At 39.4% G+C, this 16,893-nt stretch overlaps 1 protein-coding gene across 1 annotated transcript in view; it reads left to right on the top strand.

The window, feature by feature from the left end:
• LOC126292291 (potassium voltage-gated channel protein eag) overlaps nt 1-15,035 on the top strand; it is a 1,528,023-nt gene extending 1,512,988 nt beyond the window's left edge. The window contains exons 18-19 of the mRNA XM_049986211.1: nt 4,514-4,782; nt 8,516-15,035. Of these exons, the coding sequence (XP_049842168.1) occupies nt 4,514-4,782; nt 8,516-8,684 (438 nt within the window). The 3' untranslated portion in view covers nt 8,685-15,035. The remainder of the gene's footprint in view (nt 1-4,513; nt 4,783-8,515) is intronic.
• Nucleotides 15,036-16,893: the final 1,858 nt, after the last annotated feature.

Here is a 16,893-nt window from a genome sequence, read left to right as displayed (position 1 = left end):
ATATCTACCGAGTTCGCTCGCCATACGTTTATTACAGCCCACACTGGACATCTTTGATTAGCTGCACTTTAATTATAAACTTCCGGCACATTGCTGCAGACAAAACGTAGATAACATATTGAATTTTTGCTTAAACCTGAGACGAGGCCTATATCTCTCTCAAGAAAATGGATCGTTCGTTGTGCACTTTCTTCCGACCGTTTGCACAAAGAACGGAGTGAAACCGAAATATTCGTAAGATCCCTCATATCTGATAAACGGATCGAGATATCAAAACGAGTTTTTGGCAAATCATGCCACTGAAATTGGAGAGTATTTTGTCAAATAGTTAATTAACATCAGAAAGTTTCTTATCCACTTTTTTCAATAAAAATGTAAATTAGTTTAATGACCATCGATAGCTGACGAAATATGAATTAATATGGGTTTATAATAGCGTAAATGAAGGAACCACACATTTATTTCTATATCCTTGACTTTTCCTCAATTCTTTTTTAGTATCCTATTGCATTTGCAATTGCTTTATTAGCGTCTTGATTAGGTGAATCGGTGTAACAGACACTGTGGTTTTGGAGAAGAAGCTTATTTTAAGATGACAATATGAATAACAAAAAAGGTTTATAAATCAGGCGAAAATAATCGTTCCTTCTATTGCAATTTCAGCGTAATTCTGTAATCGATAATGTTATGAATAACAAACGGTTCAATCGTCGAATTATTGATTGTCTTGTCATAACCTGTTAATACAATATTGCAGTGATTGTGTTATTAACCAGTTAGTACGATTATTTGCAGACACTCTACCTATAGCTTTGAAATTTTTTCTGATAGGCGTTTGTGTGAAGGACTCAGCTGTACACATCATTGACGATTGCAATGTCCGTGTTTATATAGTGTCTGGATCTTCAGAGCACAAAGTCCATCAAACATGCACGTATGTCTGAATGAACAGACAGTATCACTGACGATTACAGCTGTCGTAAATATTACGAAATATTTTCGCATTTTACAATTATGCATCATGTCAGCTGTTTGCGGTTTATGAAATTTGTGACGGAATCGCACTCGAACCTGTATTTCCCATTTATCGTGAGCAGTCGCCTTAACCACTCCGGCTGTCCGAAAAGCCTCCAGGACTGCTCCAGACTTCCATATGTTAGGAAGTCACAACCTTTATGCTCGTACAAATCGTGATTCCCGTATAGGGAGACATATTTTATATCGTCAATTTAGCATGTTTAGGCATGGATACGTCATTGATGGTTACATTTCAAGCGTTTATACAGCGTATTTTCACAATACAATTCTATTCAGACTTGAATACGTGTCCAAAGAGCAATGAATTGTAATCATACAGACAGTGCATAAACACGGAGAATGTAACCATCAATGATGTATCGTTAGCCAGATGTCCTAAAATGAGAATGTAATATTTGTCTCCCTGTAGGGGAATGATTAATTTTGCCAGCATAAGGACTGTGGCAATAAAACGACTATTCACGTTCGTGTATAGAATGTATGAGTCTGGTGATATACCATTTGACTTCCGCAAAAACAAGATCCACACAATTCTGAAGACTGCAAGAGCCTACAAGTGCTAGAATTATTGCACAATTAGCTGAACGGATCATACATCCAAGTTGCTCACAAGAGTAGTATACAGAAGAATGGAAAAAAATTAAGTATCTGTTAGATGGTGTTACGTTTGGCCTTAGGAAAAGGCAGTTCTGGTGTTGCAGTTAATAATGGTAGTAAGACTACAGAAAAATTCAGACACGTTCATAAGATTTGTCGACTTGGAGAAAGCGTTCGACAGTGTCAAATGATGCAAGATGTTCGAAATTCTAAGAAAAATAGGAGTAAGCTGCATGGAAAGACGGGTAATATACACTCCTGGAAATTGAAATAAGAACACCGTGAATTCATTGTCCCAGGAAAGGGAAACTTTATTGACACATTCCTGGGGTCAGATACATCACATGATCACACTGACAGAACCACAGGCACATAGACACAGGCAACAGAGCATGCACAATGTCGGCACTAGTACAGTGTATATCCACCTTTAGCAGCAATGCAGGCTGCTATTCTCCCATGGAGACGATCGTAGAGATGCTGGATATAGTCCTGTGGAACGGCTTGCCATGCCATTTACACCTGGCGCCTCAATTGGACCAGCGTTCGTGCTGGACGTGCAGACCGCGTGAGACGACGCTTCATCCAGTCCCAAACATGCTCAATGGGGGACACATCCGGAGATCTTGCTGGCCAGGATAGTTGACTTACACCTTCTAGAGCAAGTTGGGTGGCACGGGATACATGCGGACGTGCATTGTCCTGTTGGAACAGCAAGTTCCCTTGCCGGTCTAGGAATGGTAGAACGATGGGTTCGATGACAGTTTGGATGTACTGTGCACTATTCAGTGACCCCTCGACGATAACCAGAGGTGTACGGCCAGTGTAGGAGATCGCTCCCCACACCATGATGCCGGGTGTTCGCCCTGTGTGCCTCGGTCGTATGCAGTCCTGATTGTGGCGCTCACCTGCACGGCGCCAAACACGCATACGACCATCATTGGTACCAAGGCAGAAGCGACTCTCATCGCTGAAGACGACACGTCTCCATTCGTTCCTCCATTCACGCCTGTCGCGACACCTCTGGATGCGGGCTGCACGATGTTGGGGCGTGAGCGGAAGACGGCCTAACGGTGTGCGGGACCGTAGCCGAGCTTCATGGAGACGGTTGCGAATGGTCCTCGCCGATACCCCAGGAGCAACAGTGTCCCTAATTTGCTGGGAAGTGGCGGTGCGGTCCCCTACGGCACTGACTAGGATCCTACGGTCTTGGCGTGCATCCGTGCGTCGCTGCGGTCCGGTCCCAGGTCGACGGGCACGTGCACCTTCCGCCGACCACTGGAGACAACATCGATGTACTGTGGAGACCTCACGCCCCACGTGTTGAGCAATTCGGCGGTACGTCCACCCGGCCTCCCGCATGCCCACTACACGCCCTCGCTCAAAGTCCGTCAACTGCACATACGGTTCACGTCCACGCTGTCGCGGCAGGCTACGAGTGTTAAAGACTGCGATGGAGCTGCGTATGCCACGGCAAACTGGCTGACACTGACGGCGGCGGTGCACAAATGCTGCGCAGCTAGCGCCATTCGACGGCCAACACCGCGGTTCCTGGTGTGTCCGCTGTGCCGTGGTTGTGATCATTGCTTGTACAGCCCTCTCGCAGTGTCCGGAGCAAGTATGGTGGGTCTGACACACCGGTGTCAATGTGTTCTTTTTTCCATTTCCAGGAGTGTAGACAAATGTAATGTATTGTGAATACATAGAAAGAAGGATCCTTTATTGTATGATTATATGATAGCGGAACAAACACTGGTAGCAGTTACTTCTGTTAAATATCTGGCAGTATGCGTTCGGAACGATTTGAAATGGAATGATCATATAAAATTAATTGTTCATAAGGCGGGTACCGTTTGAGATCCATTGGGAGAGTCCTTAGAAAATGTAGTCCATCTACAAAGGGGGTGGCTTACATATCACTCGTTTGACCTATACTTGAGTATTGCTCATCAGTGTGGGATCCGTACCAGATCGGGTTGACGGAGGAGATATAGAAGATCCAAAGAAGAGCGGCGCGTTTCGTCACAGGGTTATTTGGTAACCGTGATAGCGTTACGGAGATGTTTAGCAAACTCAAGTGGCAAACTCTGAAAGAGAGGCGCTCTGCCCCGCGGTGTAGCTTGCTCGCCAGGTTTCGAGAGGGTGCGTTTCTGGATGAGGTATCGAATATATTGCTTCCCCCTACTTATACCTCCCGAGGAGATCACGAATGTAAAATTAGAGAGATTCGAGCGCGCACGGAGGCTTTCAGACAGTCGTTCTTCCCGCGAACCATACGCGACTGGAACAGAAAAGGGAGGTAATGAGAGTGGCACGTAAAGTGCCCTCTGCCACACACCGTTGGGTGGCTTGCGGAGTATGAATGTAGATGTAGATGAATAACCTCCATTGTAGAGGGTAAAAACTAGACAGGAAGATGGAGGTTGGAATGCATTCAGCAAATAATTGAGGATGTGGGTTGCAAGTGCTACTCTGAGATAAGAGGTTGGCGCAGTAGAGCAATTCGTGGCGGGACGCATCAAACCAGTTGGAAAAAAGGAAAAAAAGAAAAGGGTGTGCTTATGTGGTATATGGAAGTTTGGATCGGTACTGGAGGTGTAATGGGATGCACAAGTGGTTAGGCCGACTGTTTGTGATGAGCGAGAAATGCAGGTTCGAGTCCCTGTCAGGCAAAAATTTTCATGTGTCGCAAACAGAAGACATCAGTCCGTAGTCGCACAACGCGAAGCTATTTCATAATATTCCGCTTCAGAAGTGCACCTCCCCCTACTGCACTGACCCGACCCTCCCAGCTAGGAGCCACGTAACACCGTACGGCCTCTACTGTCCACCGTCCGGTGTACCAGAGCACAGTGAGCTGCAGTGTGGCGCTGCGCAGGTGGGCCGCATGGAGGAGATGCTGGCCGAGATCGTGCAGAGGCTCGGCCCCGCCCCCACCTCCGCCCCCGCGCCGGAGGCGGCCGCCCCCGACGCGGCGGCGGCGGATGTGTCGCAGGTGAGCCTGCAGCCCAAGCCGCAGCAGCAGTCTGCCACGCCCACCTCGTCCTCGTCGTCTTCTGGCGGCGGCGGCGGGGGCGGAACCACCATCCCGGTCCCCGTCAGCGGGGGTGGAAACGGCGTGGGCGGGCTCGTGCTCAGGAAAAGAAGGTGGGTACCCACAGCCACGCTCACAGCTGTCGCCTAGCTAATGTCCCACACACTGCCAACTTAGTTTAGCCACACCTTCCACGCCAGCAACTTCCTCAGTCCTTTAATTTCTTTCCCTGTCTGGCATGGAATTTCGCAAGAAGCATCTCTTCATTTCTAAACAATACTCATCTTTTAATATTTACACATTAATAGTCAATTTCCCAATATTGTGTGTCGAATCTGGTAATATATACTTATTGCAAGCTATGATTTTCGAACAAACACAAAGTTTAGGAATGTTTTGTCAAATAAAGAATTGGAGACTGTGGCTATTATATGAAATAAATTGTTAGAGGCGTACAGCAACAAGTCATAAACTAGCTTTAGGTTATGTTATTCAAAAAGTCCTCTTACCTGTTTCGATTTGACACAATTAATCGTCAGACGGCTTTCGTGTTTTCGTCAAAACAACCGATGCGTCGGTTTATTGGCGAGCTGCCTACAATAAACGGTAATACAAACGTGTAACAAAGATGGCTGGGTTACAGACTTGTGCTAGAATACAACTTACGTGAAATTCCCATCTGGCTCATTCGTTTTTGCAGTTTTCTTCCAACGAAATATATGCAAAGATCTTCGTATTTTCACCATCACATACGTCGGTTTGCATCGTAAAACTATTGTATAGTTTAGTCGCAAAACGAATTTCCAATGTGCACCACGTGTTTTGATTCAAACCTATGGAAAAAAATACAGAATTTACAAAATACAGCCTCGCGGGGTAGCCGTGCGGCCTGAAGCGCCTTGTCGGAGGTTCGAGTTCTCCCTCGGGCTGTGGTGTGTGTGACGTCTTCAGCGTAAGTTAGTTTAAGTTAGATCAAGTAGTGTGTAAGCTTAGGGACCGATTACGTCAGCGGTGTGGTCCCATAGAACTTATCATAAATTTCCAAATTTACAGAGTACACGAGTGTCAAAGACGCTGCGATACTATGATACAAAGGTATGGCTTTTTCGAAAGGACGCCTAAATTATATTTGTGTTAAAATGAATAAGTTCTTTACATTAAGTGTAGGGCATTAAATACAAGCAGATAATTATAGTGTTGCAAACTTCTTTCATACAACAATAGATAAATAAATGTGGATAAGAAAGTGTGTGATATCCTTAGGTGCTATTTGAAGAGTGATCATGAAAATATATTAAAATTTATTACTATTTAGTTTCGTGAATAATGTTGGCTATTGTAGAGACATGCAATATTGTACGATATTTTACTTGATATGCAACAGGTGTACAAACATTCTCCTATATTGGAGTGTTAGTTTCTGCAAGTTGTCAGGAAATGAGTGTTACAAACTGAGTCTGCTCATCAAGGACATTATCAGGGGAACTGGTTTTTGTGTGTTTACTTCAATTTACTCTAACATATTCACCAGTGGCTCCTTTTTCTGCTAACTGTAATATTTTTTCTCAGTGATTCTCGCTGAATGATTTTCTTCTGCAGTCTGGGCTGCAAATGTATGTTTGTTCAAGTTTCCTAGTCTAAACCATCAAGGTGGCCTTTGTACCTAATTTCGAATCTTCCGCCCAGCTGACCAATGTAGAATTTTAGCCATACATTAGATTGGAGCTTGTTCTACGCTGAGTCGAAACGTTTGGGTCTGTTTGCCACCACCATATCTAAGACGTCATATTCAAGAGTCTGTTCTACAATTAACTCCTGAAGATAATTTTCAGATAAGGCACTTGAAACAATTTCATATGATTTACTATACCACAAAATCAAACTCGAGGCTTGGTGTTTCGGGATAGTAGTTCTGCAACTGTGTAGCACTGAGCTTGGTTGTGTCGTTCAAGTATACCAGTACAGTGTCTTATGAATCATAGAAGTTGTTGCGCACAGTTTGACTTTCTTGTAAAAAGCCGTTCGTGCTCTTTGGCACCAAGTTGTATAAGTAGGAATACTAGGGGATCCAGATCTCCTCTGGGCAAGTTGCAAGGCATCCCAGATATCCTCAATAACGTTCATATCCGGGGAGTTTGGTGGCCAGCGGAAGTATTTAAATTCAGAAGAGTGTTCCTGGAGCCACTCTGTAGCACTTCACCATGTGTTGGGTGTCGCATAGTCCCGCTGGAATTGCCCAAGTCCATCGCAATGCACAGTGGAGATGAATGGATGCAGGTGATCAGACAGGATGATTACGTACGTATCATCTGTCAGAGTCGTGTCTAGACGTATCAGGGGCCCCGTATCACTCCAATTGCACACGCCCCACACCATTATAGAGCCGCCACCAGCTTGAACAGTCCCCTGCTGACATGCAGGGTCCATTGATTCATGAATTTGTCTCCATATCGTACACGTCCATCCGCTCGATACAATTTGAAACGAGACTTGTCCGACCAGGCAAATATTCACAGACATCAATAGTCCAATGTCGGTGTTGATGGACCCGGACGAGGCGTAAAATTCTGTGGCGTGCAGGCACACGAGTGGGCCTCAGGCTCCCAAAGCCCATGTAGATGATGTTTCGTTGAATGGTTCGCACGCTGACACTTCTTGATGGCCCATCATTGAAATCTGCAGCAATTTGCGGAAGGGTTGGACTTGTGTTATGTTGAATGATTCTCTTCAGTCTTCGTTGGTCTCGTTCTTGCATCATCTTTCTCCGGTCGCATTGATGTCGGAGATTTCAGGTTTTACGGGATTCCTCATATTCACGGTACACACGTGAAATGGTATAGGAAAATCCCTACTTCCCCGCTACCTCGGATATGCTGTGCTCCCATCGCTCGTGCGCCGACTATAACACCACGTTCAGACTCACTCAAATCTTGACAACGTGCCACTGTAGCAGCAGTAACCGATCTAACAAGTGCAACAGACACTTGTTGTCTTATGTAGGTGTTGCCTACCGCAGCGCCGTATTCAACCAGTTTACATATTTCTGCATTTGAATACGCAAGCCTATACCAGTTTCTTTGGCGCTTCACCGAATATTGCTTCTTCCTGCGTATAACTCGATAAGATTATGAAGATAAAATTAGGCAGTTTCTAGCCCACACGGAGGCTTACTGGCGATCGTTCTTCCCTCGAACTATTCGCAACTGGAAAAAGGAAAGGGACAAGTGACAGTAGTACACAACGTACCCTCCGCCTCACACCGGAAGGTGACTTGTGGAGCATAGAAGTAGGTGTAAGCGGAGCCACAAGTCAGGAAAAGTGAGATACAGCAATGATGATATGTTGTATTATAATTTAGTCCTGTGGCAGATTTCTGTTCGCAGCCACAGAGCACACTTCATGTAAGAAAACTGGCCAGGTGCGAGTAGAACTCACACTCTGTATAAAGTTATAAAGTTAATTATGTACATAGTTCATGCAGTCCGTGAACTCTCGAAGATTTTTGCCTGTTATCCGCATTCATGCTGGCAAGACATCGACCCGAATGAGTCCAAGGCGTTCGAGAATTTTTAATTTTGTTTTGGATTCGGACAGTAACTGACAAAAGAAGTATAATTAAAAATTAACAATTTTATAATTTTTTCCTTTACACTTGTACTGTGATACCTAGGTTCTTGCTGAATTGTAGGTGAACAGGAAATACTCATTAAGACCCATAGTGTGAGTTTGTGGGTATCAATATATGTGACATAAATGGACGTATCTTTTGACTGCATTGAGTTATTTGTCAGGCGTTGTATTTAATGCCGGCGCAGCGGACTTGTGAGCCCTGTGCTCTGCACACAGGTCCAAGTCGCGGAACAAGGGCGCTGCCCCCGGGGTGCCCACCTCCAGCTCCCCGAGGACTTCCCCGACGGAGACGACGAGGATGCTGCCGCCCACGGAGGAGGCGGACTCAGGGGCCTCGTCAGAGGAGAAGAGGTCCTCGTACCGCCGCTCCAGGGAGTTCCTGTAGCGACTGTCTGCCCAGCTGCCTCGTGCGCACCAACCCTGAGCGAGGGCAGCGCCCACCCGTCACCCGACACCTGGTGCTCGGCTCCGGGTCACGGTATCCTCAGTGCCTCCACCTGAGTCGTCTTGCCGTCGGGTCCAGAAAGTGTGGTGTGAATGGTCAAAGTAGGATTTCGCCACCTTGAGCTTCTACGCAAAGCCAACATCTGAACCCAAGTTCGCAGTGGAACTGTGTCGCCCGATCAAGTCGGGATTAGGTTCGTGGTTATGATAACTGCTCTCCTTGGTAAATGTTTCTTGGATTTCTTGCCACATCAGGTTTTCTGTAGTCAAGCTTTCAACGACTTCCTCTGCCTTCATCGTCAGGCGTTCACCACTGTTCTAATAGACCATGTAGTTAAATCGAAGGTATTTGGCCGAATTATGTCGTGTCTATGATGGGGGAACAACAGAAGCAATGCTGATTCCATCAGATGTTAGGGAAATCTGCATACTAGAACTCTGCATACTTCCCTGTTGCCTTTCAGGATTGAATGCTCATCTCCATGTAGTTACCATCCTCGTTAAAGATATTATTATACATTCTGATTGCAATGCCTTCTGTGATAGAAGGATTCCATAGTTAGGTAACTGGGAACAATGAGACCATGGCTGCCTTTTACTGGCATTTTCTTGGATGATCGTGAAATACATTGAGTATCTTGTCTGACCTAGACTGCGCCTAATTTACTTAATGTAGCTCCATAGAAAGAATGGAGTGCTGTTGACTGATAATCTTGTGATGATTGAGCGTCTCTGTGTTTTCATTTCTTAGATATACAGTAGCTAATCTAACATCTCATTCATTTGCTTTCACAACACTTTCCCAGGTACCTGATTTCAGAATCTAGGTGGTCCTTGTCAAAAAGAGTTTCAGCTTTGTGTATCATTGTGTTTAAAACTGCTCTGTTTTGGTCTCAATGGTGAAAGCTATCTATCATCGAACGGAATCTGAATCACTATCAATGTTCCTCCACCATGAACATCTCAGTTAGTACAAGAACTTCCAACTCCGTTACTCTGTGATGCCTGACAGACAGATTTCCAGTAGTTACGTACAAAAGTATCACAAGCCATCAAGTGTGGTAGTTACCTATTATCGCTGGTTACAGGGGCCATCATTGAAAGATTGAGTCTATAATGGCACGTGATGTGCTAAGAATTATGAGAAACATGTATCACAAAATGTCACCACGAGAAACCTTCGTAAGCGTTGGTACTCTCTACCCTCTTCCTTGTTCATTTTTATTGTCACTCTTTGTCTTTGTGGCTATATAGCTGGAATACATTCCATTCACAAGTACATCAATTTCAGTATTTGTTGTTCCAAATTGGTGTCCTCTAAACTATGGTTAACTTATACATCTCCATATGAGCAATAAGGTAGACACCTATGGTTGATGAGTTGACAACATTTAATTGACTGTGTAGAATGAAGATGTAGGTAAAACAAAAATATGATCTTCTGACAAGGAAACATTACTCACGTTCTGCAGTTGATAAGGTGACATAAGAGGTATGTAAGTTATGACTGAAAAGCTGAATCAACTCAAGAGCAACTACCCAATGATCTGGAGGGCAAATGATATGTCAGTCCTGAAACAGGAAGACTAAGATTCATTTAACAGTTTTATGGCACCACATTACTTTAACTGCAGAAGTTACCTTGTGAAATATGTTTCTTTCTTTTCAAATGTGTTAACTCAACTTACAGTCTTATTTTGCAACTTAAAAGGGCTCTTATTTCTTATTTATAGCATTTGTTGCAAGTGTCTAGCTTTTTTATCGTTACTTGTTTGGAACTACAGTTGAGTGTATTTTGGTTGCAAATGGAGACATACTTTTAAAGTTTAGCATGTCCCCATACATCTTTCAGCTTATCAGACGTGGTACAAAATAAAGAAAAAATAATCTCACCACCAAGCACACCTTGCAGTATTACGACACTGTAACGTGATGCAGATCATCAGAAATTCTTCAAAAAAAGAATTGGTTTTATTTAATGTGGCTGAGTCCACTGAAGCTCAAGGTGAATTAGCGTGAAAAATCTCTGTTACAATATATACTGATCGGTGCAGTGGAAATACTTATTAGATTTTAAGAATCTAGGTAATGCATTCTCTATCATCAGGAACACCTGATGTCACTGTGAATAAATGACGATTCCTTTAAATACATTTGCTTGTAACTGGTGCTGAAAGTCTCAGAAGCTACGGAAAAAATTGTAAATTGTGAATCTTCTTGCTAATGGTGCCAGCTGCAGGGTACCAAATGCCTTAAATCACATAGACTTGGCTCGTTTAAGTCGAGCCTTCTGAGCAGAAATAAATTTTTTTCTTGTGTTGATTTACTAGGTTATCAGACGTGTTTCCATGTTTGGTGGACATTAACATTACTTTCGTGCTTCAGTGAAGATGAGAGTGGTAACTGCTACACTGTGTGGCTACAATTGCAATACTGAAGAAACTTGTTTTAGTTTTAATAAACAAGCGTCCATTGGATGTGTACCTGTTGTAGGTGAAGAAATATATGTTACTGGAGAGGTTTTCTGTAATAGATAACCTGAAGAAAGTGTGTGCTCTACATGCTGTAATTCAATATGTTAAGTCATATTTTTTCTATAACAATTGCAAATTGTGAGAGAAGTTTTTGACATATGGATCATTTTTACTTCATGCATAAAATTTCATTGGTATGAAACTGAGGTTTGTGTGGCTGACGATAATACATAAAGTAATTCATTAAGCAGACATCCATTTGTTATGCACATTCCTTGTTACATTTCTTATTTTACGACTTTAGAAGCAGAAGTAAGCTTTTAGCAATAACAAAAAGTGTTCCAAAAAGATCTAGACTGTGCTTTGCAGGAAGCGTACAGACTTTATACTTAAGGTGATGGGAAGTAGATCAATTTAAGAAATGAAGTGATGGCAAACCTTTTTTAAAACTATCATCTCTTTTGTGACTCTTGTATTTCTATTTCCTTATGTTACAGAGGGAACTCGTTCCTATCTTTGTGGCCAGGCTTGTTTTCAGATTTCATAAATTATGTGCAGTATAATTATAAAATTGGAAAACAGTCTATGACATTCCAAATTTGGACCTGAAAATAGCACTGAGTATGAGACTGAAGGAATATATTTATTTTATGTTGTAAGTAGTGAATAATATCTTTATACCATTAAACATTTTTTCCGTTTTTGCAATAGCATTTATGAAACATTTTTAGAGTAATACAATTACTTTAAACTCAGCAGTTAATACATCAAGCTTACTTCTTTTTGTCATTTTACCTTGTTGAGAATATAGCTGGTGGTTTACGGTTTGAGATGTAATGATGACAGTGGTAGATCAGGACATAAAATATTAGCTCTAAGAGAAAGAAACACTGAGAGTGAAATATTAAAAGGTAGATTATACCTAGGGAAATTTTTGGCACACTTTTATAGCTAGGAACATCAGATTCTTTGCTAAAGATTAAGTATGTAGGCCAGAAACAATTTTAAAATATTCACACTAGCGAAGTTGATACTCCGGTAAGAGGTATTCGTCACAAATGCTTAGAAACTAAGCTATTTCCATCGTTCAGATAGAAAACCAAAATTTGTTGCTCTCTGTATGGAAATGCCTACACTGTTTGTTGTAACAGCCTTCTGAGAAAACAGCCAAAAAATGTGTATTCCATCTTCTGTAAATTCTTCTCCATTACAGCAATAGCACTCCAAAATAAAGATTTTTTTGGGATTATGATTACAAAAAGTACTTAATTACAATTATGAAAGTGTCCTGAAAACCATAAATGAAACTATCTTTGTGTTCAATTGTTCTGCAAACACAGCAGTTTTTATCCTTGTGATACCTGTGTATGTGATATTTCTTTTTGTTTACTTTTTGATAGATATTTGGTCTCAGTCTTTCTCAATTTCCTTATGTAATGCTAAAAACTTGCCACCTCCAAAATAAACACTTTTCTGGAGTATCAACTTTCTGAAAAGTGCTTTAAATTTATTTAGAATTTTTTCTGTAGCTACTAGCAGGTTAATTCCACAGATATTATATACAATTGGAGAAATTTTCATTTTATCTTTATATTTTTGAGATTACATTTTACTGAAGTGAACCACAGTATAATGTTCACAGATCAGTTTCAATATATGAGATATTGTGGCTTTTCACAAATGTTAACTATTGTCATAGCAATATTGTAGATTTACAAATGAAATCATTAGTATGAAAGTAACAAGTGTGTTGTAGAGCACACTCCACAAAGGTGTGCACATGTGATAACCATAGTTGACTTTCGGTAAGTATAGAACTGCAGAGACATTTGGAAAAATATTTTCTTCTCTCCTCATATTTTATATTCCATAACAAAACAACACATTTAATCACAATAATTATGTAATATTCAAAGTAATTCAGCTTGTATGAGCAACAGGATAATTTGCATACTTTGTAGTTCTAAGAGAGGTTGTTATATATTTTTGATAGGAAGAGACTAAAGAATTTACGTTATGCTGGATGTTCATTTTCCTTTAACAAGAAGTGCTGTTCCAGTACTGAAACTGAAATGCTACATCTTTTTAAGAAAACATATTCCTACTTTCCACTGTTTATTGACTATTCTAGAGAAGATATTCAGGACAGCATAAAGCAATATTGTAAGAATCACAATGAAGAAATGTCCACTTATGAGAAAAGGATGCATTACTAATGTGTTATGTTGAGCATGCAGAGAACTCATATTATCTCTAATAGGGCCTTTATTATTGTTAATAACATGATGCTAATTTGTGAAATTTCAAGCTGTGATATTCATGATAGTATTATCTATATAAGTATTATGTTTCATTTCTTTGGCTTCCAGGTATTGTTTAACTTTGTAATGTCTTTTTAATTCCACAGACTAGTTAATGACAAAGTACTTGAAGGATAATTTGTGTTATATTCATATGAACTCCATATTTCATAGCAAACCATAACATCTCTAACATTAAATAATCATGACCACTAATAACAGCTTACCTTGAATAACCATGTAGATACAACATATGTTATGTCAGATAATAATGCATACACATGTTAAGGATTGCTGTGATGATTTAGTTTATTTATCATCCCAAATACATATAGTAATATAAAATATTGTGAAGCTCAGGAATAGAATTTACTGCTTAGCTTAATTTTCATCATTTTGTTGTATTACGATCAATATGATTTATTAAATGTTACTAAGTTCAGCGCTTTTGAAATATCAAACATATCACTATTGTTCCAGCATACTGCCAAATGGTTGGAATACATTTCAAAAATATGGATCGTAGCTCTGGATTATGCTATGAGATGCGGACTGGCCATTTTTATGTCTTATAACTTCAACAAAAACCGGTTTACAAATAAAAGAAGTAATTCAATATAATAAAAAGTATACTTTTCTGATATTGAACATGTATTCAGTGAAAGAAATGTCACAGAAATAAATCTTTTGTTAATAGAAGTGAAGATGGAACTTGATATTTGAAACCTTATATTTCAGTAAGATAAAAATGTTGCTATTAAGGGAAGTGTAAGTATTTTATTATTTTCTGCTGATGGCATTTTGAATCTGTGGACTTTTAAACACCTGCAACATCTTGTTGCTATGTGTTTTACCAGTAAGTTGTTTCCCTGTTCTTTGTAAATAAATTTATGGAGGAAAACCTTGATTAATTTCTTCTATGATCACAATTTTCTTTTTACACTGTTCCATGTATTAATTTAAACCTAGATTGATTTTATGGTGCTTTTTCATTAACACAAGAAACTTGAGATACTCTGCTAGTGTGAAATTGTGAATCAAATAACTGTCCTAAAAGAAGTAATGTGCAAAATAAAACTTCATAGCACATGGAACCCTTACAAAATAAAATTCACAGCAAGCTATTTGCATGCACAGTTTGGCAGAAACTGAATTTTCCACATCTCCTGTTTAAAATTGTAGCTGTTAATAAATTGTCTAACTATGCAAATGAAACTGCTAAGAGACTGTTCACTTAATTGTATACAGAATCTTATCTTCCACTTTAAATTTTGCTACCATACTTGTAACAACGAAAAAGCTGAATATTTATGAGAAGCAAACTTGGTCTCTTCTCTAATAGATTGAAGGATCACTCTATTCCTTGTTACTGTACTGCTGTAAATGCCTTAGAATGCATGGTACTGTAACTCTCACGAGTACAAGAGAAACTATGCTGAAAATTGTTGACTGTGTACAGAAATTTCTCTGTAAATAACCATGCAACTGTTTATTAATAAACGCTATTTCTTCTTAGGACTTGAATGTAATTATTTCTATGACACACAATGATCCATTACTAATTTATATTGCAGTTTAGGTAAGTCCTATTATTATTCAACTATTCAATTCAGAAAATTTCTTACTTTGTAATCTTTTACTATTATTATAACATATCTTAGAGAGGTCAATCCATGAAAAAAATTAAAACCTGTCATGTATAATACTTAAATCAAAGATAAGATTACAAATGAGGCCACTGGGAGGATGTAAACGTCAATCAAAGCTTACACACCTCCCAAATGCTGTATTTATAATCCTGCCACCAACAGAAGCTAGTGACATAATTCAAACTTCATATTTTTTCTTTCACCAGTACAGTGGTTTTATACACCATGAACAGAGGTCTAGCCAATGTAGTTCCCTAGTAACATTGTAAATGTATGCAATGGAAATCATACATTCACTTTAAATCATAAAATCATTGAAATTTATATATATATATTAAAAACCATAAGTTGTAATTATCAAGTTCAAAAATTTTGTAAGTGGGATGAACAAATGCTTCATCAGACTATTGAAACAAAACTACACTGTAAATGAGATAACAACGCTATCCATGTCACATCACTCTGAAAACAATAACGAATTTTATATGTGAACCAAGAAAAAGAAACTGTCTAGGACAGAAGAGAAATAAAGCAAAATTAATACAACATAGTAAGTAGCATCTTAAAAAATTAAAAGTTTAGAACTTAATAAGTCATGCTGATACTGAAGAAAAACACGGTAAAGAGTTAAAAAGAACAAAAAGTGTAAATAACTGAAAAGGTGGTTAAGCAAAGCAACACCTACTAAGTAAAGCAGCAAGATGGTTGTAATGCAAAACTAAGTTCATATGCAGAAAAATGTGACATACTACATGAAACAACAAAAATAAATCAAGATGAATAAGGCCAAAATGAACAAGGAAGATATGATATTTTGATATAACTCTAAGCAAGGGGCTGCACACATAGGAAATGGTGAAACACTTGAATACTAGAGTGTAACAAAATTATCATGACAAAATAAACTCACTGAAAAATTACAATTACATTACAAAACAACCAAGACAAAAATTAATTCAAAATTGGAAAAACAAAAGTGATCAAAATTAGGAAAACAAAATGAGAAGGAAAAAAACTGCAAATTTGCAAAATACAGGTGGTAACATTAGAAACTACAAATAACTAGCACAAATAAATCAAAAAACTGAAAACTATACTACTATAGAACAAAGCAAAAATATAGCAAAGAAAAATATACCACAATAAGAAAGTTGAAATCAACATGCATCAAGTATAAAACAATATTGTACTGAAAGGGATCAAAGAATTACAAAAAGTTTTTGAGCCATCAGTCTTTTGATGGGTTTGACGTGGCCTACCATGAATTATTCTCCTGTGCAAAGCAAAGATAAAAGTTACATTAGATTATGTCAGTTGTAACAAGTATTAATAATAAATAAGAAATATCAGGTAGATTGAACATATGGAACACACAAAAGCACAATGATGTAAAAAGTGATAGAGGAACCTAAACCAAATTGGAACTGAAACTAAAAGGAGACAACCAATCAAAACGTATTAAATGAATAAAACACAGAAGTACCAGTAGAATTAACTGATACAGTATTATAAAAAATAACAAAAATGTGAGAATAAAGTAAAATCCTCAGTCGATAACAACTAACCAGGAAAGAAAACAAGATTTTATATGCAATGGAAAGATATATTACACATAGACCTTGCACCACACAATATGAGATAAACAAATATAAAAATTAACAAACAGGGTCAAATTTGACTCAAAACGTTAAAGGTAATTGTCAGGCTAAACATCAAAGAGTATAAAA

Source organism: Schistocerca gregaria, chromosome 9 (assembly GCF_023897955.1).
Source record: "Schistocerca gregaria isolate iqSchGreg1 chromosome 9, iqSchGreg1.2, whole genome shotgun sequence".
NCBI classification, from domain to species: domain Eukaryota; kingdom Metazoa; phylum Arthropoda; class Insecta; order Orthoptera; family Acrididae; genus Schistocerca; species Schistocerca gregaria.
This window is presented reverse-complemented; position numbering and strand designations above follow the sequence as displayed.